Source organism: Penicillium canescens (assembly GCF_028828765.1).
Source record: "Penicillium canescens strain IBT 15451 chromosome Unknown utg000005l_segment0_segment0, whole genome shotgun sequence".
Lineage (NCBI taxonomy): Eukaryota > Fungi > Ascomycota > Eurotiomycetes > Eurotiales > Aspergillaceae > Penicillium > Penicillium canescens.
In genome coordinates, this window is record NW_026703967.1 from 1,913,629 (window position 1) to 1,939,990 (window position 26,362).

The 26,362-nt window shown below is 49.4% G+C and overlaps 7 protein-coding genes across 7 annotated transcripts; 3 read left to right on the forward strand and 4 right to left on the reverse strand.

Annotated features, from left to right (window-relative positions):
* Window positions 1-1,726: 1,726 nt before the first annotated feature.
* N7446_008312 (cleavage polyadenylation factor subunit CFT2) lies at window positions 1,727-4,785 on the reverse strand (the record flags this gene model as incomplete). The annotated part of the gene is made up of 2 exons (XM_058517057.1): window positions 1,727-4,586; window positions 4,637-4,785. The coding sequence occupies 2 exons, from the start codon at window positions 4,783-4,785 to the stop codon at window positions 1,727-1,729; spliced, it is 3,009 nt and encodes a 1,002-aa protein (XP_058370703.1).
* A 621-nt stretch (window positions 4,786-5,406) lies between these two features.
* On the reverse strand, window positions 5,407-7,697 carry N7446_008313 (uncharacterized protein). The gene is made up of 9 exons (XM_058517058.1): window positions 7,615-7,697; window positions 7,403-7,512; window positions 6,945-7,345; window positions 6,781-6,896; window positions 6,552-6,729; window positions 6,189-6,503; window positions 5,810-6,139; window positions 5,673-5,744; window positions 5,407-5,602 (listed from the first exon to the last, which is right to left on the reverse strand). The coding sequence occupies exons 2-9, from the start codon at window positions 7,457-7,459 to the stop codon at window positions 5,503-5,505; spliced, it is 1,569 nt and encodes a 522-aa protein (XP_058370704.1). The 5' UTR covers window positions 7,460-7,512; window positions 7,615-7,697; the 3' UTR covers window positions 5,407-5,502.
* A 588-nt stretch (window positions 7,698-8,285) lies between these two features.
* On the forward strand, window positions 8,286-9,026 carry N7446_008314 (uncharacterized protein; the record flags this gene model as incomplete). The annotated part of the gene is made up of 1 exon (XM_058517059.1): window positions 8,286-9,026. One exon carries the CDS (start codon window positions 8,286-8,288, stop codon window positions 9,024-9,026), a length of 741 nt encoding a protein of 246 aa, XP_058370705.1.
* Window positions 9,027-9,085: 59 nt separating this feature from the next.
* N7446_008315 (uncharacterized protein) lies at window positions 9,086-12,028 on the forward strand (the record flags this gene model as incomplete). Its single annotated transcript, XM_058517060.1, has 6 exons — window positions 9,086-9,604; window positions 9,656-9,753; window positions 9,804-10,141; window positions 10,200-10,637; window positions 10,693-10,884; window positions 10,939-12,028. The coding sequence occupies 6 exons, from the start codon at window positions 9,086-9,088 to the stop codon at window positions 11,574-11,576; spliced, it is 2,223 nt and encodes a 740-aa protein (XP_058370706.1). The 3' UTR covers window positions 11,577-12,028.
* Window positions 12,029-13,742: 1,714 nt separating this feature from the next.
* Window positions 13,743-14,270, forward strand: N7446_008316 (putative extracellular thaumatin domain protein; the record flags this gene model as incomplete). The annotated part of the gene is made up of 1 exon (XM_058517061.1): window positions 13,743-14,270. One exon carries the CDS (start codon window positions 13,743-13,745, stop codon window positions 14,268-14,270), a length of 528 nt encoding a protein of 175 aa, XP_058370707.1.
* Window positions 14,271-16,538: 2,268 nt separating this feature from the next.
* On the reverse strand, window positions 16,539-20,546 carry N7446_008317 (putative ABC efflux transporter; the record flags this gene model as incomplete). The annotated part of the gene is made up of 2 exons (XM_058517062.1): window positions 16,539-17,218; window positions 17,303-20,546. The coding sequence occupies 2 exons, from the start codon at window positions 20,544-20,546 to the stop codon at window positions 16,539-16,541; spliced, it is 3,924 nt and encodes a 1,307-aa protein (XP_058370708.1).
* An 847-nt stretch (window positions 20,547-21,393) lies between these two features.
* Window positions 21,394-23,416, reverse strand: N7446_008318 (Zn(II)2Cys6 transcription factor). Its single transcript, XM_058517063.1, has 3 exons — window positions 22,969-23,416; window positions 22,833-22,921; window positions 21,394-22,781 (listed from the first exon to the last, which is right to left on the reverse strand). The coding sequence occupies exons 1-3, from the start codon at window positions 23,340-23,342 to the stop codon at window positions 21,577-21,579; spliced, it is 1,668 nt and encodes a 555-aa protein (XP_058370709.1). The 5' UTR covers window positions 23,343-23,416; the 3' UTR covers window positions 21,394-21,576.
* Between the last annotated feature and the right edge of the window lie 2,946 nt (window positions 23,417-26,362).

Genomic DNA, 26,362 nt, shown 5'->3' on the forward strand with positions numbered 1-26,362 from the left:
AAAATAAGGTAGAGTAAAACAATGACCTTTCGGTCTGCTATGATAGCCCTTGGTATGCTTCAATTCAATTTCTATGCCGAGGTGGTCACGGTTGCCTCTAAGGGTTTAGTAGTAGAATCAAGCTAATCTGGTCGTAACAAAGAGTTTTGAAATCCTTATTCCTAAGGTCCTAATCATCCTTATGTTCACCCTCATTATCGTCCGTATTGCTAAAAACAAAAAGTGCTAAACATAAGTCCGTTTGTTCTTTTGGATGTACACTAGCGCTCCTAGTCGACTGGCGGTATAAGCCTACACTAGAAGGAGGAAGGCGAGTTGGATTATTTGTCGACTATTAGGATAGGGTGTTATGCCTTATGTCTAATGATATTGGAGGACAATATATAGATCGTTAACGTTTATAAAGGGTTTCTCTGTAACAGATATATCGAGATTGTAATGTATAACTAGGTTCTCTTTATATACTGCCGCTACCTTGTTAGAAAGTGAAAACAATATGAGGGCAAGAGCTACCTATATCATTGACGTCCTAGCAGCACTTTGTAGAAAGGCTACGGCCTATATTTATGCGATAGAGCTGGCACTATTGCCTCTAAAGCTCGTGTAGGCTGCTAAACTTCTTAATATTGAAGTTATCAAGTATCCACTCTAGGAAGATTATATTGGGCATCAAAACTTTCTCTTTTGGCTCATATCATGTATTCCAGTCTAGAGCTATTGTCCTAGTCATACTGTCAGTCATATCTGGAATAGAGTGATTAGGTTAGTGGTGGGTGTAGCATTATATATATATATAGCGCGACTGGGAGTATAAATTAACTTAGGAGTAAAATGATTTACCATTAGTGTTTGGATTTCATGTTAAAGATACCAGGGGAGGATGACCGTGAAGCCAATAACACCGAAGAAAGACTGGCCTCTTTTTTTTTTTTTAACTTGCGGTGTATATTGTCTCGTAGCAATTCGTATTCTTATAGCCTACGAAGTCTGGCTGAGTTCAAGTGTTAAGAGTTTGTAAAGAACCTCACACAAGAACCTCATAGCTACAATTGGTATATATAGTCTAGCCTTCTCGCCTAAAAATGTTTCCTAGTCGAACGAATTTTCATACACAGATGTTAACCCTAGTCTACGTCAGAGTTAAGTCTGGGTCATAGTGCCACAATACCAGGCCACAACCCCATCCAATGGGACGATCGTCCCATTGGATGATAATCTATTCAAATAGGTAGAATCGGTTCCGTGGAATTATGTTTTTATGTATACGGATTGCAAGCCATATTAAAAAAAGCCGTAGTAATGCATAAGATTCATTTAATCTAAGCTTATTGAACAAATATATAGCTGGTGCGTGTAGAATACCACTAGTCCTCTATAGTAAGCGAACATTTAGGCTCATTAGCATATCTGTTTAAGCTTAGAAATTTCACGTAGGGCTAAAGCGACCACTATACCAGTTGGCCACTAGCTTATGCTCAAATATCCCTTAGAAGAATGATACGGTGAGCAGGAGGCTAGGAATAGCTAGATTTGCTACAGTTTTAAGCCGCTAACCTAGCTGATCAGTTGCAAAAATATCTACTAAGCAGTTCAATCCGAGCGAACCCTCACTAAAGGCCCTGTATATTGATCTTGTAGATAAAGAAATGAAGAAAAGGCCACAAATGCATTGTTCATGAAGTTGTACACTAGGAAAAAATAGAAATACATGTCATGTCTTGTAGCCTTAGTTGCCCGCAACAACAGCTAGGCCCTCATAGATCTTCTTCTTGACAGCAAGGAAGCTGCCTGCTCCACGACCCAAAGCAGACTGGCCAATTGAAGACTGCGCAGTCGCTTCGATCTCAATCTTGCCAGTGCCCGATTTGCGGACAGCGACGCACTTGTCAATCAACAGCGTTCCCTCACCACGGAACTCGGCAGTGTGGCCAGCTGCTTGCATCAGCCTACGAAGATCAGCCAAGCGCAAATCGCCGACATGTAGAGGGCGTGTCACGGATCTGGTTCCCGCGGCCATATTGGCAGGGAGGATATCGAGAAGGGGATAGACATCTGGCTTTTCAGTTGATTTTTTGTCTTGTTCTAAGGCCGGGGCAACGGCAGATGAAGCTGCTTCGTCTTTCAGCTGCTTCATCTTCTTGCCTACTGTTTCGGTGTCGCTATCGTCGACGATGGGTTCTGGACCTCGCAGTTGGGCTGTGAGAGCAACCACACCCAGACTGCGGACGTGCTGCCAGTTGAGTCGTCGGACGAGGGTGTTGCTCAGTTTGACCATCCAAGCATTCGTATCGACACTGGCATCGATGACCTCGCCATTGACGGGCGTGAAAATGATAGAAGCTGAGTCAAAGTGGGGATCGGCGACAATAGCACCAGGTTTGGCAGCCAGTAGCTTCTTGCATTCAGAAGCCAGGGCATCGGTTTCTTCCTTCATTCCACCGACCAAGATCAACTTCTGAGGTTGAATGAGCGGGATCAACATTTCCAAGCTACGCTTGTCGTGCAACCCCATGAAATCAATGAAAGCAATCCTAGCGTGGAGTGTGACGCTCTGCGGATGGAACACGGCCTTGGCAGGTCCTTCGAATGTCTGACCATCTGCTTCTTCTTCAGACTCCACGGCCTCATCGGCATCTTCGCCATCGGTGGCAAGGCTGAGATCATCATCGTCGACCTTCCGGCCATCCATGTGTAGACGCTTTCGCCCTGTTGCGCCGCCGGACAACTTTCGCCCATTGGGCCCAACGGTATCATCCCATCGTCGCTTTTGGCCGAGCTTAGTTTCCGCATCGGACCGCCGTTGTTGCATATCGATCTCTTCACGTTCCTCGGCCCGTAGGTATTCCTCCGGGCGAATGAATTCTCCGTATTCGTCACCCTTCTTTCTTGGTGCCACGAAAGGGAACATGCGCTCGCGACCCTTTTTACCACGCACATCATAATCGTAGACGTTCTTTCGGCGAAGCAGAATATTGACACCAAGATCCTCATCACTGACGGCAAGCTTGCTGCGATTGGCGTGGGCAAGTGATGCTGAAAAGTTCAATGCTCGGCCCTGCTGTTCAGGATCCGAGTCTTCGGAAGATGTCGAGCTCGATCCGTCATCGAGAGCGTCTGCAACGTTTTCAATAGGCTCTTGGCCCCGGGTTTGTGATGTGTCTTGCAGCTGGCGTTTAGTAGCAAGATACTGCTGGTATAGTAACTGCTCTCCGGCGTCGAGAGGTGCCCGCTGCACATCTGTCCAAGACAGTTCTCGTCCGCCGCTGTGGACTTGTTCGAGCAATTCACCATCCGATCCCTTTTCCAAGGCCACACCATCTCTTCGTTCTTCATACCACTCCCAGATCATTTTTCCGAGGCTCATCGAACTCCGAGAATCCTCTGTTGCTTCTGTCGTCTCTTCCCTGCGGAAGGACTCAGTCAATAACAACAAATTATTGGGTCCTTGGGCCAATTGTCGAAGAGACTCCTTTGAGAAGCCCCAGTCAAGAGATGTATCAGATGCAAGAATGACCTTAGGGCCTTGGTCTGCCAGAAGTTTTTCGAGACGCTTCTTGCGCTCAATGATCTTCAGGTGCTTGAAATGGAACGGTCCTGCGCCCTTGCTAGAGCCCTTATCTTGTCCACCTGTCCTTTGCCCATTCGTGGCATCTGTGCTTTCCGCAGCTTCGAACTCGCGTACAATATTCTCGTCCATCCATTCAAGCATGCTTCGGGCAAGTCGCATTGTGGTGGTAACCTTCTTACCGGCCAAATATAATCCTGCCCCTTGAAGAACATCATCTTTATTGCCAGCTGACGCATCTCGCCAGGAATGCTCCAAAGAATAGGCCAGCTCTAAAACTCGCGCACTTGTGTCAGTCGGAATGAGAACAGTGCCGCCCTTCGCAAGACTACTGCGGATCATATCAAGAAGAAGATCGTCCCGCTTTTTCCGCCCTCCGGAGAGTGCCAGCTTATCTCCTCCCTTGGTACTGCAGATCAAAGCCGTGGGTTTTCGTAACTGCTCAATAACCTCTGCTCCGCTGGCACCTGACCCGCCAAACCAAGCAGCACCTGCAACCACGCTCTCACGAGCCTGATTCCAGTCCATTGCATATACAATAGACTCCAGCCCATGCTGGATGTGCCAAATTGTTCCACCGACGGTGTGGCCGGCATTGTAAGCCGTGAGGGTGAGCCCGTTTAACGGCGGCGAGAACGGCGAAGGGAGCGGTTGGTGAGGTTGAGAGTATTTGAGCGGTTGAATGAGAGAGAAATATCGAGAGATCTCCTCCGCAGTCGGCGATTGAAGGAGTATTCGGCTTGTGCTGCCTGAAGCTTCGGTGTCTCGATCGCCCGGCACACCCGCCAACGCTGAAGCTGCGCCAGACTCTGAGACAGAGGTCTTCGGTAGGAAGGTCGCAGCAAGCGGTGCTGAGGCATAGAGGTCTTGTAAGAGCGTACGGCCGAAGGCGATGACGGGACTTGTTGCGTAGATTGGAATTTGCGTGAAGAGGGGGAAGGTTCTGCAGCAGTGAACCAAGGCGCCGATGTGCGCCGGTGTAGCGTGTGTCAGGAGAATTAAAGAGAGGGTTGGGATATGTCTGTTCATCTGTTAGTTTATCCTGCAGAAACAGCTTGGTCGCATTCGCACTTCTCAAGTTTCGCTAAATCAAGGGTATCAAAGCTATCATCCCAACCGACATCAACAAGGATCTTGATGCCCCCATCAAGCTCCAAGATAGACTGCGACGCCCGTGAGGATGACGATTGCGCGCCTAGGAGAGGAGTGAAAGTAAACATCGTGGGAATCTGCCGTCGCTCGCAGCAAGCCTAGTCGCAATTGGCTCGGCCCAAATATGCGGTAACAGTTCGGGCAATTGTTACGCAGATGTATGTTGTAATTTCATTCAGTTGATTTCATTTGGTCAAAGGATCGATCCATTGTCAGAGGGTGTCAAGTGTCTGATTTGCATGAGTTGAGACAGAGCCTGACGCGGTGATAGGTCAGATGACTGGCAAGCTATCTGGGTTGCTACTTTAATTGCGTTTCTTTAGTCTCGACTTCGCAAGGTCGCTGGTTCGATCCCGGCTCGTCCCATTCTGTTTTGTGTCCCTCACATATTATTTTTTTCTAAAAGATTTACCTCTATCAATGTACTCTTATTTCTTTTTGTTTGGGGAAGCGGGCGACTGAAGCTCATAAGGTCCCTCTCGCCATATCGGACCTTTTTTATTTAGGAGAGCTGGCGACTGAAGCTCATAAGTTCGCTAGTTCAATCCCGACCCGTCCCATTCTTTTCTTGTATTGAATTAAGCCGATAAGGATGCTAGCTTGGAGAGTATCGATCAATCAGAATTGGGAGAAAAGACCAAGATTGACAAACATGGTAATCCTAATAACATGTGTTGACCCAAGCGCATTATCAAATACCCGAACTCCAACTATGGGGAACTTATCTCTATATCTAATTTTTCTGAAATGGAACAACAAGATGTTGTGAAGAGCCAGTGTCACCTCTAAACGGAGATATCATCAGGCTCTTCACCGTCACTATCATCATTATCCTCGGTAGGAATCTCTTGAATGATATCATTGGTCTGAGGGCCGGTATATTTCCTACAATATCAAGACACGTTAGTACGTCGGACGACGAGCAGAATGATACAACTCTTCCAATAAATCTTACCCCCGAGCCGCAACCCACCACCAAACCATTGCAAAAGCGGCAATGAAAGCACCAACACAGATAGCATAATTCCTGCGCAAAAGACATTAGTATAACTCGCACCCTAAAACCACCAGTCCCAGCTCAAGGCGACTTACATGTTCGCAGGCGTCACAGGTAACTGTGGCGGGAAGAAGAGAATAGTACTGATGAACAAGACCCATATAACAGCAACGTAATTGATAGGGGTACCCCATCTCCCAAGCGTGAAGGGACCCTCAATGAACTTGACCTTGGACTTGTACAGTTGGTGAGCAAGGATAACAGAAACATAGGACAGGTCCAGTGCCGGAGCAGTAATGTTGAAGATAGCAGTAGCTGTTTGCGTAGAACCGATGGCGATGCAGTTCAAGCTAATGCTGAATATAACCACGAACCACACGGCGTTGACGGGCGTGTGGGTATTGGGATTGACTTTTGATAGGAATCTATATGAAATCAGCTTAAGCTAGCTTGTGATCTGTGGAATGAATATACTTTGAGAATGGAAGAGCGTCATCTCGGGCGAAAGCATAGGCCATTCTTGTATCTGCCAGCATAGCTGAGCAGCCTGTGAAGAATTGAACTAGAATTGCGAACGACCACATTACTGTGCCGCCCCGCTTCCCACCGGCGTTGAGGAAGATTTGAGCGGCTGGGAGGCCGGTGGGGGACTTTAGGATTCCTTCGAAATCTGTTAGACAGAAGCACATTGAGACCGTTAGAAGCCATCCGAATGCTCCAGAGACTAGAACAGCTGTTTTTATGGCAACTGGGCCCCGTACGGCTGCATCATGAGTCTCTTCGGACATACTGCGAAACCATTAGAAAAGCCAGTGCGGTGAGGTCAAATCTACCTACTGTGTTGTCCCATCGTAGTCTGTCATTGTCCAAGCCACAGACAAGAATCCCAAGAAAAAGGAGAACACTTTCGAGCCCCACCCTGAGCCGTCCGTGAAGTGGCCAAAGACCCAGGAAGCTGGCTGTTTGTTGGGGGTTAGGGTTATCAACGCAACGCAGATGGCGATTGTGGCGCCGACTATGCTTTCATTAGCTTCAGGCAATCAATATGAAATATATCAAAACGCACTGTTGATCGGAGCAAACCACAAGATGATTCGATGTAAAGACTTTGTTGTAAGGGAACATATAACCCCGAGTACACATAGTAGTGCGATTGACACCAAAACGGTTTCCAGCGCAGTCCTGAAAGCACATTAGCTCAAATTTATGACCTAGTAGTTGGGACCTCACGGTGAATACGAATACTTGCCATTGACAAGATCCGAGTTCATACTGACACAAGCCAGTAACATCTGGCTGACAGTATATGCCACACTCGACACGCCAGCAGTCTGGCCGAGGAGGTTACACCATCCCTGAATCCACGAAAAGATCGGGACCTGGTCGGGAGGTACGACGTGTTTCGTGACAAAGTACATTCCTCCCGCCGTAGGATATGCTGATACTAGCTCCGCTACTGAGCTTCCAATGCACATCGCCATAACGGAGCCAATCAGCCAGCACCACACGGCGGTTGCGGGACCGCCAGCCGACAACGGCGCACCGAATGTCGCAGGCACGGAGCCCAGCACGCCCAGGATTGAGATGGCATATGAGACGGTTGACCATTTGGAGAATTCTCGTCGCAATTCCTAGTCCAGATTGTTATCAGATGTTGCCCCGCAATTGATCATAGCCCCTGGGAATACCTGTTTATACCCAATTCGAGCCAGCAGTAGCTCATCGTCATCGTGGATTGTGGCCATTGGAGCTTGAAGGGTCTGTATACCCTCCCTTTCTCTGACTTTGCGATCCGGGTCTAGCTTTACTGTTAGATCCATGGCGAGGTGAGGTGGCCAGTATATGCAAGGAGGTAAAAAGATAACGAAAAAGAAAAGAAAAATGCTTCGGCAAAACTCACAGAGTGTCTACCCTACTTGTGTTACATCTATATTCGAAAAAAAAGGTGATCAAGGGGTTAGAAGTGCCGAACAACTAACAGGGAGGAAAGTCGGTGGGATGAACAGCAAAAAAAAAGCCCTAAGCTTCAGACGGGACTAGCATCGGCATTGGGCCTGCAATTTGATAAGGGGAAATGACTTGATTCGAGACAAATGCCGGTCAAGGCGTAGTAGAGACAGTTGCAAGCGATAGATGAAAATCCACCGGGCTTAGCATGTGCACAAAGAACGGGAATAGCGTTGGTCCGAGTGGCATGGTTAGCCTGTGAATGGTTAGCCTCTAGCACGCATCCTGGCATCCTGCAACCTGCAACCTGGCAACATGGCAACATGGCAACAAGGTAGCCGTTGAGTGGCGAGCGAATAGCGGTGGAATCGCCTAGAACATAATGAAATATGAAGAGAGTAGCAAGACTGCAAATGTACGTGAGGTGTACATCTCCAGTACGGAGAGAAGTATACGGACCCACGTGAAGGACCTCGGAGCCACGTAAATCCGGAGTTTAGGTGGTCAATATCAACATGGAGTAGATCCTCCATGGTCATTTCTTACTCTCCATAATACGATTCTTGTAATTTTTCTTCATTTTTTTCGCTCTTTGGTCTCCCTTTCATACCGGCATGATCTACCATGGCCGACCCTTCAATGTATAACGCGATGGGTCAGGGCTCTCGCGACGACCCCTCGAATCCGTACGCCCAACAAGCTCCTCCTCAGGCATACCCAGCTCCGTATTCCCCGGCCGCCCCTCCGCAGCCAGGAGCTGCCTACGCCCCTCAATCCTCGAATCAGTGGCCCGCCTACGGCTCACCCCAACAACCCGGGTTAACGCCAGGATCAGATGTCGCATACAATGGGCAACACGCACCAATGGGTGTCACAGGAGACCCAGGAATGGGAGGACTGGCCTCACAGATGGGCGGCTTGGGGATTGCAGCGGACGCGGGGGCCAGGACACACAAGAAGAAGCACCGCCATGCCCACCACGACATCGGGGGTGGTGCCGCGGCTCCCCCGCAAGGGTTCAACAATGGCATGGACCAAGCAGGCCTCCAGCAACAGCCGTCGCAGTTCCTGAACACGGGCTTGAACACGGGCTTGAACCAAGACCGGCCAGTCTCCCCAGCGGTGGGGTTGGTATCTGGGCAGTCTGCATCACAACATGGCATGCCGAGCGGCGCAGGCTCAGTCCCTACCCAAGGCCGAATTGACCCCGAGCACATCCCCAGTATCCCACGATCGCGCGACCTGCCCGCTCAGTATTACTTCAACCATGTCTACCCGACCATGGACCAACACCTCCCCCGCCAGCGGCGATCCCATTCGTGGCGCAGGACCAAGGCAATTCCTCCCCGAAATACGCCCGCTTAACGCTGAACAACATCCCCTCCGCCTCTGATTTCCTCTCCTCGACCGGCTTGCCATTGGGCATGATCCTCCAGCCCCTCGCACCTCTGGACCCTGGCGAACAACCGATCCCCGTGCTGGACTTCGGGGATGTTGGTCCACCGCGATGCCGACGATGCCGAACCTATATCAACCCTTTCATGTCCTTCCGATCTGGTGGCAGCAAGTTCGTTTGTAACATGTGCACATTCCCGAACGATACACCTCCCGAATACTTCGCGCCGCTGGACCCCTCCGGTGCGCGTGTCGATCGCATGCAGCGGCCGGAATTAATGATGGGAACTGTGGAGTTCACTGTTCCCAAAGAATACTGGAACAAAGAACCTGTTGGTTTGCAAACACTCTTTTTGATCGATGTCAGCCGGGAGTCGGTCCACCGAGGATTCCTCAAGGGTGTCTGTCAGGGTATTCAAGATGCTCTGTACGGCGATGGTAGTGAACCATCTGGGACTGAAGGCGATGAGTCGACGCGCAAATTGCCTGCGGGGGCAAAGGTCGGCATTGTCACGTATGACAGGGAAGTGCAATTCTACAACCTGACCGTATGTCTCCCTTCTTCTCATTGCGCCCACCATTTACTCACCCATCTATAGGCAACATTGGACCAGGCCCACATGATGGTAATGACCGATTTGGAGGAGCCTTTTGTACCTTTGAGCGAGGGTCTCTTTGTGGACCCATATGAGTCGAAGTATGCAATCATCAAGTCATGCCTCTCTACAGATAACTGATTTTCTCTAGGTCCGTGATCACTTCGCTTCTCAGCAAGATACCCAGCGTTTTCTCTCAGATCAAGAACCCCGAGTCTGCTTTGCTACCAACATTGAACTCGGCACTCTCAGCACTACAGGCTACAGGTGGCAAGATTGTCTGTGCTATGGCCAGTCTGCCTACCGGTCCGGGGGCCCTGTCAATGAGAGAGGATCCAAAAATCCACGGAACAGAGGCAGAACGGAAGCTGTTCAGCACAGAAAATCCAGCATGGAAGAAGACAGCAAGCAAGCTGGCTGAAGCAGGTGTAGGCGTCGATCTGTTCATGGCAGCTCCCGGTGGCACTTATCTGGATGTGGCAACCGTCGGTATGTGAAAATTTGAGCAGCTTTATTGATAGTCGACGGAAGCTGATATTATTTACAGGACATGTCTCTGGTCTCACTGGAGGCGAGACCTTCTTCTACCCTAACTTCCATGCTCCTCGAGATCTCCTGAAGCTGCGGAATGAAATTTCTCATGCTGTCACCCGAGAGACTGGATACCAGACCTTGATGAAAGTCCGATGCTCCAATGGGCTCCAGGTTTCTGCTTACCATGGGAACTTCGTTCAGCATACACTCGGTGCGGATCTTGAGATAGGTGGCATTGATGCTGATAAGGCCATTGGTGTTCTCTTTAGCTACGATGGAAAGCTTGACCCTAAGCTGGACGCGCACTTCCAGGCTGCCTTGCTGTACACTTCCGCAGACGGCCAACGGCGCGTCCGTTGTATCAACGTTGTAGCGGCGGTTAATGAGGGTGGTATGGAGACGATGAAGTTTGTCGATCAGGATGCCGTGGTTGCTGTCATCGCCAAGGAGGGTAAGTCTTACACATCAACCAACTCTGACTATTTAGTTTACTGATGCAATAATAGCTGCATCTAAAACTTTGGACAAGACCCTCAAAGATATCCGGGCCAATATCTCAGAGAAGACAGTCGATATCTTCAGCGGATACCGCAAGATCTTCTCTGGATCCCACCCACCTGGGCAATTGGTGTTGCCTGAGAACCTGAAGGAATTCTCAATGTACATGCTGAGCTTGGTCAAGTCAAGAGCATTCAAGGGTAAGCCTTTTGCCTTACAAAATGATTGATATGGACTTCTGCTAAATCTCACAGGCGGCAACGAGTCATCAGACCGACGGGTGCATGACATGCGCATGATCCGGTCATTCGGCTGCACCGAAATGTCCCTGTATCTCTACCCGCGCATTATCCCAGTCCACAACATGCAACCAGAAGATGGATTCCCGAACGAGCACGGACAACTCCAAATCCCGCCCTCCCTACGAGCCAGCTTCTCCCGCATCGAAGAAGGCGGCGCCTATCTAATCGACAACGGCCAGGCCGTCCTACTATGGCTGCACGCACAGGTATCGCCCAATCTATTGGAAGACCTATTCGGCCCAGGCCACGACTCCCTCCAAGGCCTCAGCGCCAACACCTCCTCCCTTCCCGTGCTGGAGACGCATCTGAACGCCCAGGTACGCAACCTGCTGCAATACTTCTCGACAGTGCGCGGATCCAAATCCGTGACGATCCAGCTGGCCCGGCAAGGCATGGATGGGGCGGAGTACGAGTTCGCCCGACTCCTGCTGGAAGACCGGAACAATGAGGCACAAAGCTACGTTGACTGGTTGGTTCATATCCACCGCCAGATAAACATGGAGTTGGCTGGACACCGCAAGAAGGAGGATTCGGGTGAGAGCTCGGGTGCCTTGGCCAGTTTGTCTGCTATGCGGGCTCCATATTGGTAGAGGGAGATGGTGAGGTGAGATTCGCCCACACTATTCCAATCCACACCCTGCCAGGTACGCCCACCCTCCCGGCCGCCCGGCCGGCGCCTCCGGCTAGGCTGCAGGCTTACCTGCAAGAATGGCGACGGGGAGTTAGTTGGAGGGGTGGGGACAGATGAGGGGTCTGGCCTGTCCATGCCAGGAAAATGAGGGTGAGGGGGACGCTTACTTTGGTGGCTGAGTTGATGTAGGGTGGAGCGAGCGGCGATGCAAAGGCAAAAGGAACGGGAAAAAAAAGAACAAAAAAAGCAGAAACAGAATCGGTGTGAGACACCGGAGAATTCATGTGCACAGTTCAATATACCAGGTCGTATTTTTCTCAGTATGTCACTATGTCACCTTGGTCCACATGGGAATGCCTGTATACTCATTAGCCAAGACGCAGTAGACAGTTCCACATGTCTACTTTAACCGCCAAGTACTCAGTGGCGGTCTAGATGCTCTGGAAGGTCAAAGGAAAAGAATTGGCTTCGGTGAACTTAATTCCAGTATGGATATCCTTTTCCTAGTTTTCCCTAGTCGGGCCCACTACCCCCATTAAGGTGGGCAATAACTTAGCTGTCTAGTCTGTGTAGCCCAGAACTAAAGCGACTTTATCGCAGCGATCGGAGCCCTAATGTTCAACCGATTTAGGGCTGAGCGTTTTGGATATTATAGGCATGCATTATTTTACAACACAGTATTTCTACACAGTGTAATCCAGAATAGGATATTAGAAGAGAAACAGAATTGCCGAGAAAATTGATGATTTTTCACGATAATTGCCACAGCATCCAGACTCGGTCGCCAGGTACCAGGGTCCAACGTCAGAGGAGGCGTCCAGTGGAGACCCTCTCCAGGCGTTATTGGCTCAGGGTCTTTGACATCTATGAGGGGTTTTCACTTTTTCACTCTGTGATGTGGAGTCCGTGTTCACCTACTTAGTACGGTTAAGTTCAGAGATCTTGGGGGAGGTCAGGTACACACCTGTGCCTGCATGTAGAATGATTGGTAATGATTAAAATGGTCGCATGCAGGGAACTTGTTCTAGTTCTTCTCTTTTACAGGGTATATCTTGTTAGAGTGAATTATTGTATCATTCACCTGGTCGATCTGGTTCTATTTTGCCTCATGTTCTCTTGCCATTTTGATTCTGCGTCATATCGTCTCCCTCATTCTTCGAGATTCGCTATTCTAACATAGAAGGCCAATAAAAAAAGGATTAAAACCACCTGGCTAAATTGCCAATTCTTAGAACATTCGATTCTATATTGATTGATGTAATCTAGAACTAGAAGCCATTCTGCGGTGGTGGCCAGGGCCAGAGAGACCAGAGAAGTATAGCATGGGCAAATGTGAGAGAATAGAATGTCTGTGCAGCCATGTTGCCAAGCGTCATTGCCATGTGGAATTTCGCTGTTCCGTTTGACATTCTGAATTCTTTGCGGATGGGACCGGATGCCATGACGTGGATTCGGGCGATTTCCGGTATTGCCACGTCGGTTAGATAGTTGTGGCTACTTATGAACACGCACCGTATGCCCACGAACATGAACAATGAAGGTACTAAGTTATACAGTATCACATGCCCTGCATGCAGCCCTCATTTCATAGTCTGTAGGTTATGCAGTTGACGAGTATGTTTATCGTATAACCATTCACACCGTAACTACCGCTATAATAGTCTTGCTGTATTCAATACTGTCGAGTATCTACTGTCGAACTGCCTAACCTCGAACTGCCGGTCTGGGCTCTGAACCCAAGGGTGAGGAGTCTCTCTCCACTCTGATTCGGTTCCACTTCTTTATTTCTTTATTTCTTCATTTTCTTTTATTCTTCTTTTTTGGTTCTTTTGCCTTTTGCCTGAGACCCACAGGCATGGATCGATCCATGGTTGAGTTGGGGCTTTTGGCGTGTACCTTTCTTGGGGCATCAAGCTGCACCCTAAAATCTATATAAACCCCCCATTCACTCCGGTCTCTCTTTCGATCAACACACATTCTCTTCAAGTACAACAGTACAGTCTTTCCTTACTACATTCCTTCCTTCAACTGAGATTGAATCTCGTTGCATTCTTTACATCTGTCGACCAGACTCCCACTTCCAATCATATCTATACCAGTCTCTACGACTTCACTCTCTATCAAGATGATGTTCACCAAGTCTCTCGGCCTCGCTGCCCTCTTCGCTACCATCGCCTCTGCCCTCCCCAACGGCATCGTTCGCCGTGACGGAGCCTCCGGCAGCGTCCAGATCACCAACAACCTCAGCCAGGACATCTACGCTTGGTCTGTCACCGACCAGGTCGGTCCCATGCTGACCATCACCGCCAACGGTGGCCAGTACTCCGAGCAATGGAAGACCAACCCCAACGGCGGTGGTGTCTCCATCAAGCTGGCTTCGGACCCTGAGCAGCACGACGTCCTCCAGTTCGAGTACACCGCAGCCGGTGACACCATCTTCTGGGATCTCTCTTGTATCGACATGCAATCCGACAACAAGTTCACCGAATTTGGTTTCGCCGTCGAGCCCACTGATGAGACTTCCACTTGCCCCAAGGCTATCTGCACCGCTGGTGACTCCGCTTGCTCTGCGGCTTACCTCCAGCCTACTGATGACCACGCTACCCACGGCTGCCCTATCAACACTGGTCTCTCTTTGACCCTCGGCCAGTAAAGGACTGATATTCTCAATTTCTCAGTTTCTTGCTTTTGATGCCGTTGCCGGTTGACCCGTGCATACATTCTCTCTTTATGCTTGTTGTTATCTTTTCAAACTCGGTCACATCTAGCCCTAGCTGGCAGGTGACTCTTTTCACTTTCTTTATATATCGCCCTAGCTGGTGATGCCGCCCTTTTACAGACACGAGATTGGTGATTTTATTGTTACGCAACATGTTCGGTTGAATCGACATGTCTTCTCCCCATTGCTGGTTTTCCACTGGGGCAGGATGTCTCGTCACGAGCTATGATTTCTTACGCTGTTACTTTATGGAAATACCCCCCAACTTTGGATTTACACAAGGAGTTATATACGTTGGGGGAGAGAAATAGACTTTGTGAATAGACAGATGATCATCAGATCTCAGGAAAAATCTACGAATACACGATTTACCTCAAAAAAAACCCTTGGTAGTCTACAGAACGGAATGCATTGACTCGGAGTATTTCGATACATTCCAAGTCCAGACCCTTTTTCGGCTCTTACACGAAACGCGAAAGTTTAATAATCCTTGTCGAAGAGGACAAAGAGGTACAGTACAGTAAACCCCTCCACTGGAAAAATCAGCACAAAGCATGAGTGGTGAACAATGTGGAGTAAATGGCACACGTCTACGTATGCTGGGCGAGATCTAGACCAAGGGACGTACAGGGACCCTCCAAAACCCCCAACTGTACACGATATAATTCGCAGATCTGACTCCACTATTCAGGTCCCCTCTTCAGGTTTTCCAGAATGTCGATCTTCCGGATGGGAAATGGAAATGGCAACGCCCCTGGTGCCCACTACCGGGCTATGAAGGGCTTTTTCCCCATTTTGCGGACAGTCTGATTTGTGGGCTTTGGGTGTCGGAGGATTAATGGGTTTCTTTGACTGGCTTTGTTGCAGGGAATGGGCCGGATGAAAGGCGTTGGGCCTTTTTTTTTTTTTTTAATTCTATATTATTTTATTTGTTGTTAGTGTGTGTGATGTAATTTCCTGTTCCTATTACCCTATTTTATTATCACTCTGTCTTGACAACCGTATGAACTCATAGCGACAGGAACAAAACTCTGAACTGCCGACTCGCCATTCACATCAGCGAGACAGCGCCACCACAGACTGTTCCTATGTGGCGACATGCAATGAATGGTTCAACCACCCTCCCAAGTGCTCACCATGGAACCGCCGAACGCCTGGGGCGAACTGATTATTAAGATTCAGGGTCTTGGGGTTATGCTTTGCCGCTAGCTCATGCCATCCCGAGACTGTTAGTACTTGGCAAGTCTTAGCGCTTGGCTAGTTTTGTCTAGAGCCTCGAAGAATGTAGACTTAATTTTGGTGCAGACTGCCTAGGTGGTACCGAGTTGTGTCCCTAACCGCTTGGTGTTCCGGGTGTTCTCGGGTAGACTCGATAGGCGGACTGGTAGCGAAATTGTGGCTCATTAGGCTTCACCGTATATGCTCAACAAATCACAACACACCTGCTTCCTTGGCATTTGCTGTACGGACACGGATTTTGCTACGTGTATATTCAAACGCGGAGGGCGTGACAATCTGGGCAATGGGGGCATTAGAACAGCTATAGAAGCGTGCAATATTAACAAAATTTGTAATTGCGCTTAGTAATAGAAGTTCATACACATTCCATTTATTGTAGTTAGTTTCGAGTGCTGCTATACCAGCGAAAGGTCACATAATTCAAATCAGAATGCTGTAGCATACATCACCGATAGCGTAGAAAAATGTTCATTATAAGAAGAAACATAGAGCTAGAGATCTATAGCCGTACGACCTTGGGAAATACCTACCAGCGGATCTGTCTATTGCTATGTTGAGTGCGAACGGCGTTGGAGTAGGCGGACTAGCTACTGTGGCTTAAGTGCAATAGTAATTATAGGTGTGTTAAGAGACGAAAGGGGACATGTGAGGATGATTAATTAAAAAGGCAGAGCTGCATTATTCTAATCTAGCTTTCCCGGTCGTTCGAGTGTTCTAATCGCAGCGGACGGTACACGTACCGTGGGTATTAGTAAAACATTAACTAGTAAGAGGATTCGTTTAACATGGCCCCTTTTCTATGATATCTACAGGTAGATCAAGCGAAAGAAGCGAATAGAGTAAATAAGATACATAGTTCAATGATGTACTTCCTAGGAAACCCTTCCCTAGTCTAATGCCCGCCCCCTACATCCACAGCACAGAATAAAAGTCACAGAATAGCATTCAGCTATATACCATCTATCAACCATCAACAGATCTCCAACGAGCCCACAACCCCCTCCACCACCCCCAAACCCCCCTCGACCTCATCCCCTTAAGAAACGCATAAGCAACAACCCGATAAACAAGCGTACAAACACCCAGCGCCATAACGTTCATCGGCCCATCCTTATCCAAATTATAGAGCCTCAAAACCTGTTCCCCAGAATCAACCGGACACGCACCCCCAACAAGCCTCTGCGAATCCTCACAAGAAAAGACCTGTCCAGCCAACGAGTAAGGCGCCAGATTCGCAATCGCATACTTAATAGGCGACAAATGATTAATGCCCTGTAGGACATCATTAACGTTAAGGCTCATGACGCCACCTAGGATCGTCGATATCGAAAGTAGCACCGAGGTAACATTGACGGCGAATCCGACGTGCGAGAAAAGAGTGCAGAACATTATCCCTACGGACTCGCCGCAGCTTATTATGCAGAAGCAGTTGAAGGCGCTGACTAGGAACATGGTTATGCTGCGGTGGAGGTTGTCTGCGTAGGCGGCTAGGGCGCCGAAGATTAGGGAAGAGAGTATTTCGAAGGGGATTTCGATGGTTGTGTAGGATAATAGAAAGGTTGAGGCGCTGTAGCAGTTGTCTGCTTCTTCGCGGTAGAAGACGTCTCGTTCGCTTGGGTAGATTGCTATGTTTTGGAGCATGCCTATTGTATCGGATAGATTAGTGATCGGGCAGTGTGTAGCAGAGTCTATGTAAGACGGAGTGGAAAAGGTGGGTTGCTGCTAACCGACAAAATACAACGCTGCAAATTCCTGAATAAATCCCATACGAGACTGTACAGCCTCATAGTTATTCTTAAGCGGCGCAAAGAACAAAGCCATAATAATTGCAATACCAGGAATCTGCATTAGCCGCGCCATAATAAGCGGCGGCTGGCGCCAGAAATTGATAAACGAGCGATGAAGCACCAAAGGGAATGTAATGCGGAACGAGAGCATCTGGCGCTTGAGACTACCTAGCTCAGCTGGCGTGGCGATCTGCGATGCAGTGCGCACAAGCTCGACGGTCGTCTTGCTCCAGCTAGAAATGAGATGCTGGACACGTTCCCTGGTAACGGCCTCGCGGTCTGCCTGTTGGAGATCTATTGTGATTAGATCTAAGACGAAATCTGCCGGGTTGGTTGTGCGTGGACAGTCATGGCCTAGTGCAGCGAAGTGCATGAGCATGTTTTCGCCGCTTCCTGCGTAAACTGGATATCCGCCTCTGGCTAGGAGAAGGACTTGTGAGAAGTGCGTAAAGAGGTCTGAGCGGGATTGGTGAAGGGTCAGTATGAGTGTGCGGCCTTCTGCGGCGAGGCTGTGGAGCAGTTCAATAATGGACATTGCTGTGAAGGCGTCTAGGCCGGAGGTCGGTTCGTCGAGGAGGAGAACTTTTGGGTCTGTGAGTACTTGGATTGCAATTGAGACGCGGCGTTTCTCGCCGCCGCTTATGCCTTTGATTAGGTCGCTGCCGATGAGGTTGTCGGCGCATTCTTTTAGTCCCATTTTGTGCAGGATTTCTTCGGCGCGTCGGTTCTTTTCTTCTCGGGTCATCCATGTTGGGAGGCGGAGGCCAGCGGCGAATTTAAGACTCTCACGTACTGTAAGGGAGGGCATTAGAGCGTCGTCGTCTTGCGTAACGAAGGATGTCACGGATCGGATGACGCTTTCTGACGGGACGGCGCCGTTATAGAGCATGTTGCCGTGGACACAGTATCGGGTCCCTATAGATCCATGTAGCCTGCGCGCTATCGAGTTCAGCAGTGATGTCTTCCCACTTCCAGACGGACCCATGATGACGTTTAATTGACCTGGCTGGAACTCTGTGGTGATGGGCCTGAGGATCTGAAGTTTCTGCGCAGCTCGCCAGGGAAGTCGTCTCTTCCGTATCTCCAATGCGTACTGATCAAGCGAGATGGCAACCTTGCGTGTCTCTTCTGTCGGGCGGATTGCAATTTTGGCTTTGCTGGTAGACTCCCCTTCGGCTGCCCGTGCTTGGGCAATGTCGATAGCAAAGCGATTGTATTGCAGCAGTAGACCAGCGAGGAGATAGTGACTAACGGCAAATGCAACCAGAACCACAATTGGCCGCCAGATCCAGTTGGAGGGCATTCCAAGGCTTTGCATGATATACCGGCCAGTGTATTCTTTGCAAGCCGGATCAGAAGGATCATTGGAATAAGGGCAGTCGTAAAATTGGCCTAGTTCAGAGCCATTGAGTCCAATGAACTCATTTGCGCACAGCGCACCAAAGATGTAGAAGGTATATGCACACCACTTTAGCCATCTCACATAGACCGGGATCTGATTTGACTGAACAAAGTACCCACAAGCAAAGGATTGTAGTGTAAAGCACAGATTACCAACCAGAGTGGCACCGGGGAAACTGCGCGCTATGCCAATAGCCACTGCAGCAAAGGTGACGGCAACGTAGTGTGTGAGTAACGTCAGAAGGAAGAAGATGAAGAATTGACCTGCGTCGAGCCGATATCCTACCATAAAGTAGAAGATCAGGGAGAATATCAACGGCACGGGGAGATCCTCTAGCGGTAATCGAGCTGCACGCCGACTGAGAAGGAAAGCCGGCACGCTGACCACGCCTTCATTGCGTTCACGATCAAAGAGTCGTATGTCGATGGTCAGACGATACGTCTCATACAATAGAATGAGATACCCATTCAAGCTGCTGGCAGTGTACAGACTACCTTCTCGAGAACGAATGCCCGCCTGGCTTTCATCAAGCTGCAAGAAAATCCACCCATTGATAACTGCCATTCCAATGGCTTCAAGCAGACTACCAGCAACCCCCATCGGGTCACGAATAGTAGTTGTGAAAGTGCGAGAAGTCAAAACACGAAACTGCCGACGAAACGAGACTCTCTTCATCGTCCCAGCCTCAGCATCAACAGAAGTCGACACCATCTTCTCTTCACCCATCTCCTCATCCACCAAAGCATCGGCAGCCTGTTTCACCCTCCACGCCTCCGTCAACCCTTCAACCCTTGCAACCGAAGCCCCTTCCAGCTCCCCACTTCTCCGATCAACAGCAGCAAGATCAATCAAAAACTCCGCTGGATTCACAAACTCAGGAATCGCAAACCCCAATTCGGCAAAGTACCCCAAAGCCCCGTCGACCTCCCCACTATACAACGCCTTCCCTCTGGCCAACAGAACGACCCGATCAAAAAGTCCCCAGATCTCCGACCGAGGCGCATGAATCGAAACAACAACCGTCCTTCCATCCCTCGCCAACGTCTTCAACGTCCTCACAATCTGGAACGCACTCGTAGCATCCAACCCCGTGGTAGGCTCGTCGCAGAACAAAACAGACGGATTAGAAAGAAGCTGCACGCCAATACTAACGCGCCTCTTCTCGCCACCGCTGCAGCCTTTATGCGCTGCTGTCCCGATGCGGGTATCAGCGCATTCCTTAAGCCCTAGCTCGAGGATGACTTGCTCAACGATACGATGGCGCTCAGCCGCAGTTGTTGGCGGGGGCAGGCGCAGATCTGCGGAGTAGCGCAGTGTTTCGCGGACTGTTAGTGTTGGGATTAGGACGTCTTCTTGCATGACGTATGCGCTGCGGATGTGGTTGATGCCCTGGGTTTTGTTGAAGGCTGTGCTGCCTGAGACTTGGACTTGGGTGCGTGAGAGGTTCATTCGGTTGGCCATTAGGTTTAGCAGACTTGTTTTGCCTGAGCCGCTGCTTCCTATTATTGCTGTTAGGGTTCCTGTTGGCATTGAGGCGGTGATGTTGGAGAAGACTGTTTTGGTGCTTTCTGTTGGCTGGCTTTGGCTGTGTAGCCGTTGTTTCAATTTCCATATTGGTCCCCATGTTGATGGTGTGATGTTGACTTTGAGGGAGAGGTTGGTCACGGTTATGTCTGTCGGGTTGACGGCGCGGAAAGAGAGGTTGTTGGCTGCATCTCCTGCATCCTGCAGATGCGGCGCCGGCTGTTTCACGACGCTTAATTCGATTTCGTCTTTTGCCATGTCTGGGGTTGGAACATTGGAATGTACAGTGATGCAGTGAGATTGGGTCATTGACCGCTCTACATTGTTTCTGCAGGATTTGATCCCTGTTTGGGCCAGAACTCGAGACGGCAGGGTTTAGATGACCGCAGAATGACCGAGAGCAAACGTGGAACCTGACTACAGCCAGCAGCCAACAACAATAAAGAAAGATAATTCTCCTTGACCTCCCCCGGACTCAAGCCGAGTCAAGCCACGTGTGATTGGCGAATCATCCATAACGTGGGGGTCCTTGCATAAGCGAGGAGCTGTAATCAAATGATCGTACAGGGTGTCACCTTGCCACTGTGAATACACATGAGCAGATTAATATGATACTGCTATACTGGATATGGAAATGTAGCCAATAAAATAAAGTCAAATAAAGTAAGGGGCAGATCCCCGGAGTCTGGACTCATACTGTACAAGAATACATCTGTAACCACAACCCGCACTATACAAAGAGAAAAGCCTATTTCCTATTCTTTGCCAATGCATGCAGAAACCCCAGGAAAAACGATATATACAACCTGAACCAATCACCAGAATCACAGTTCCCCCATCCCGAATCCTTCACAACGCCTGCGTCACTCGTACTCGTGAGATCATCCAACCTCAACACCTGTCCTATTTGCCATGCAACACACCGACACCAATCGGGGATTTTTCGTTTTTCGTCGGGGGCTGGGAGTTGTGTTTGGAAATATGCGGAGGGACGCCTTCGACGCACGAGGCGCACTGTTCCTCGCAAAACCCGAGCATGGTCACATACCCCCAGACCTCCTCAAATGCAGATATAATCACAATAGAAGAAAAGAAAGCAAAATAAAAGTAAAAGTAAAAGTAAAAGCCCGGGGGATAATCATTATGCTCTGCAGTGCAGCAAAAATAGAGAACGCCTTCCGGACGACGGTAGTCGAAAAATCAGACAGGAGAAATGAAAATGTGGAGAGAACAAGAGACGAGAAGAAAAGGAAAGGGTATCAAAGGAGAAGAATAGAAGGCAGGAGAATCAAGTGATCAGGAAATCCATGTTCATATCACGGATAATCTTCTCCCAGTCCCAACTATCCTCGATATTACTGTCCATGATTTCCCAAACCCGCGAAACAACCTTGAAAGCAGGCTCGATATTCCGCAGGTTGGAGTAGGACTTGAGATTTTCAAAGCCCGTTCTTAAACGTTCACGTTGCTCGGGCACAAATGCTGAGCAACCGAGCAAGAACAGTGGCATCAGCACGATACTGTAAGCACCCGCATCCTGTGGCAGCTGATCAAGATAGCCTAGACCATCGTCGACCACTTGGGCGATCTTTTCACTTGGTCGCGAGGGCCGGATAGTCCGGTATAGATACACCCAGGTGGCTTGGCGGTACAGCTGGGCCAGGCACCAGTTTGGGGTGTCCGGCTCGTGGGATGTTTCCCAGTTCCGGATAGCCGTGTCAATAGAAACAGCCTCGCTGAGAGTCTGGTAGTCCACGGCCGGCTCGTATCCCTCGTTCATACGCTGACGAATGCGGTCGCGTAGCTGGGTAATCTCGGAAATGTAGTTGAAAAGTCCATCAAAGACGCCCACGAACATACCCGCCGAGGCGCCCGGGACAAAGTTGGGGATGTTCATGTTGCTATGGAAGAGTGCTGGGCGTCGGTCCAGCGAGGTGAGAGAGTTGGAGACATCGTGGTACTGGAAGAACTCGACTATGAACTGGCGGAACTTTTCATTCCGCGGTTGCTGTGATACCAACAGATACCGGGCGGCATCCATGTGCGGGCGGTATTCGCCGTTGGTTTCACCTTCGCAGATGGTATTCAAGCTCAGAGCGATGGTGGATGCTATTATAGGGTCTTCCACCAGCAGTTGTTGCTCGGCATCGGGCGTCTGTGGGGAAGAGGATGAAGACGCATTGATGTTGTCCTTGAGGTCTTGAATCGCGCGATGGAAGTGGTAGTATTTTCGCTCCTTCAGCTTCGGCTCAGGGTCCAGACCTGACAGGTGCGACCCGGATAGACACATGAGCGAATGCATCAGACCGCGGTGTTGGGTTGCCATCGGGAGGAGAATCTCCTTGAAAGGATTCGAGTCATCATTAATGAGTGTCAGCACGCGACTGAAGCCGTATACAAAGTGATCCAAGAAGCGTCGGTCGACGTCGGTTTCGATGCCGTCGATGAGGAGGGGTAGGCTTCGCGGCACTGCTGCAAGGGACTGGGATACGACTGGAATGGAGTCAGTGTTAATGATGCAGTTCGAATCGCAATCTCCCTTACCGTCGGCCAGCTTCTGTCTCCCACTTTTCCAGATTTCTTTGGGTGGGTAGCCCTCACAGACGACCGCATTCTTCTGGCAGTTAAGGCATCTGCGACCACGTTAGCCAAGACCGTATCCAGCAGCAAGGGGACTCACGCAGGTTTTGTCTCGTCGCACTTCTTCTTGCGCCTGCGACAGGTGATACAGCCGGTCTTGGAGCGACCTTTGGTGACTTTGGCGCCTGTTGGTAATGGATGTTTGCGAGGTCGACCACGTTTCCGTGGCACGGCGGCGGGAGCGGCCGAGTCCCCCACCTCGGCTGGTTTGATGCTCAAGATATTTTCTTCGATTTCCTCCACCTTGGGTATGTCCATTTCCTGTGTAAAGACCTCTACTTTGTCGTCACTCCATTCGGGGGAATCGGAGGAGGTATCATCAGGGCTGCTGCTAGTCGTGCTGCCTCTCGGAAGAGGGTAGTCCGATCGACCAGACTTATTAATGTGAGAAAAGAAGGTATGCATTGACAACATGAGCTGAGAAAGTGAGGATGGGAAGGGATTCGTCGGATATAAGAGGGGAAGGTGCTTGGTCCACCTGATCTAGGGACTTTTGGCAAAGAGGGGAGGAGAGAATACAGTATATAATAGAATAGTATAAGTTAACTTCTGTTACAATCCTAATGAAATATGCGAAAATCTTCTTAACTCATGCGGGGGAGCCAAGCAGGATCTGACGCCAACCAGAAATACATTTTACGAGGCTGTTTTTTTTTTTCCTTTTTTTTTGCTTTTTTGCTTTGCCTGATCTGGGGATGTGTCGGAGATGCAGATGGCATGACGCGGGATTCGTAATAGTAAAACCTAACCCCTTGATCATTTCTCAAAGGAAATAGACCAAACTTTCCTGCCTTTCTAAATTTTTTATACTGATCATGTGTAGTGACGCATGACGAACCATTCTAAGCTGACGAGCCCCCACACTACGAGTAAACTCAGACCGGAATGGGAAAGACACTCCCAAGGTCTAAGCGCCCTTACATCCGTCAGATATGAAATTCTCACAATCTGGGGTAAGTGGGCCAGATCGTCTGAACAGCACGGACATCCGCTGCAGGGAATCGACAAGGTTACAGTACAATCAGTACGGAGAATACACACAACTAATCGAGTGCTATGGACTAACAATGGGCTATGAATACAGGCAGGGAAAAGGGGTGGAATGTGGCGAGAGAGAGTTCATCTGCCGGAAGACCAACAAGGAAATAGCTGTTTCTAGAGCCCGTTTAGCAATTTTAACCAGCTGAAACGGCCCAAAGTCACGCTAGGCTGATTTTCATACCCCCTGCTAGTCTAGTTGCCTGGCCCAGGTACGAGCTTTTACGGGATACCCACAACTTAGGAAAGTTGGATCGACATCTGCAAGTCCATTGGCACCAATCTAGGCCAATCGTGCTCTGCGGACTTTGGTTGGGCTGGGTTTAGGGGCTCAAATACGGGGAACAGACTCTGGCTCCCTTTACAATATACAGAGACCCGAGCCGAAAGATGGATCTACTTGTAAGGTTGTTCCCGCTTCAGTGGGGTGCCGAAGTATATGCTCACATAGTAACATTAATAGAAAAGAAAAAGTTGACATTGACACCTGGGAATGCGGAGAGCGCAAGGGGGAAGTGCTGTAGTTGAGGTATATAGAGGACAAAAGTCCCATAGTGGGCCACCTGACCATCGCCCAACACAGCAGGTCAACCGAAGTTGTCTTTGACCTCTTCCCTTCTGCCCAATCACCCTCTCTCCCTGCACACTTTCTCTGGCCTTCTATGCAGATGGTGGGGTGATTTCCTATTTTAGTAGCATCCCTTCGGGCTTGTTCCGAGATGGCTTGACACAGGCACGCGGACCTGTACATCATTGTTTGTGTTCGCAGCGAAATCCCGCAGGTACATATGGGCCGTGTGAGTCCGCTATGGAGCTTCATGTATGGAGATGGAGACGGAGACTAGACTATGGAGACCCTAGAGAGCTAAAATCGACTTTTTCCAAAATCCCCTAGCTTATTACCAGCGCTCTCATTGGCCCAGTACAGACAAATTCCAATGAGACTGTTTACAGTAGTCAGTTCAACACAATTGACTTCGTCTCTCTCAACTCGATCTAATGTCGGCCCAGCTTAGTTTTCCAGCCTCAACCACATCCCGGCGCGGAACAAGCGGAAATCAAGGGTCAGGGTCACAGGGTGATCTGTGGAGGTTTCAGAATTAGGCCGTAAAAGGCTCATCTAGAATATGTGTCAGGATATTACGAGAAAGAAATGAACATTCGGTGAGTGGCATTATGTCGAGCGAATTCGCAGATATGCAGGCTTGACAAACAAAGGACTGTGTCAAGGCACCTGCTACTGTTACTGTTAATGGCTGTCGGATTCGCGTCTCTTTGCCCGAATGGAAAAGGGATCTAGTTATCCCGCTTGTGTGGTACTATTCAATATATTATGCAAATGGATGTATATATATGCACGTCCTCCTACTTTAGGGCCAACTATAGGCTGGCGAATAGAAGGATTGTCTTTGTTCGGCTGGGGTTGCCAAGGTTCATTCCCCATATGCTACTACTGTAGCACTTGGATCTTCGCTAAGATCCCAATCCGGGATACCGGGTAAATAGGAGGCGCAGACGCCTCAAAGTTTCATCGTTGGGAATGCCCCGTCCCGCGGAGATCGGGTTGTCCACGAACCACTAGAAAGCTTGCTAGTTGCATCGTGGCGCCAATCGCCCCCGGGGCACCCTTAGTGTTGTTCGCTTGAGAGATTTGACTGTTCGCATTCGAGAAACTTAAATTGCACTCTAGGGGCTCTAGGGGCTCTTTTTCGCTCGCTTCCGGACTCCTAATTGTTGTTAGTAGCCATGCTGGGATTGCAGAAGCTCGAAGGATTCTACCCCCGTTTTGTGGCGCTTCCGAGTGATCAGTGGACTTGGGCCACTAAGCCTAGCAGATTACCATGCTATTCATATCCCATTGAGCTTGATACTTGGAGATTGGATTTCTATATTTTGTTCCGTTAGCATGCACTATCTCTCAACCATGATCTCAGTGACTTGCATGTCTACGGGTAGATCCGAAAGTGGGCCTGATTCCTGCGATCGTTATCGCATACACTTCACAAGCAGATGCTTCTGAGATTGAAACAATCGGCATATCAGCCGCATAAATTTTAGAAGCGCAGACAGGCTATTCGCAGTAGTTTGAATTAAACTATATCGTGCAACTTGCCCTTATTACTGACGGTGACTGTGACATAGAATGTGGGTGTCAAGAGGTGGGGTTTCCAATGGTGACGGAATTGAGCCATTGGGCAAGCCCGCAACTGCGGGCGAGGAGGAATATGTCATGGTGTCTTCATTATTTTTGCTTCTCCAAGGCATTAACACTAGGAGTCGATGGTGTTTCCGCAGATTCCTGTAGGAACGGGTGTCGCCTGCAATCTGGTAGAGAACCTCTCCATGTTGAAAGATGATTCGACCACTAGAGTCTTGTTGTTATTGTCCTAAGCAAT

Excerpts from the sequence above, each read along its gene's own strand:
- N7446_008318 (XM_058517063.1), bottom strand. The coding sequence starts at position 23,342 with ATGTTGTCAATGCATACCTTCTTTTCTCACATTAATAAGTCTGGTCGA. Across the intron at positions 22,922-22,968 it reads TGCGACGAGACAAAACCTGC|ATGCCTTAACTGCCAGAAGA; the intron begins GTGAGTCCCCTT and ends ACGTGGTCGCAG. Across the intron at positions 22,782-22,832 it reads GAGACAGAAGCTGGCCGACG|TCGTATCCCAGTCCCTTGCA; the intron begins GTAAGGGAGATT and ends ACTCCATTCCAG.
- N7446_008313 (XM_058517058.1), bottom strand. The coding sequence starts at position 7,459 with ATGGCCACAATCCACGATGACGATGAGCTACTGCTGGCTCGAATTGGG. Across the intron at positions 7,346-7,402 it reads CTCGAATTGGGTATAAACAG|GAATTGCGACGAGAATTCTC; the intron begins GTATTCCCAGGG and ends AATCTGGACTAG. Across the intron at positions 5,745-5,809 it reads CCTGTGACGCCTGCGAACAT|GAATTATGCTATCTGTGTTG; the intron begins GTAAGTCGCCTT and ends TCTTTTGCGCAG.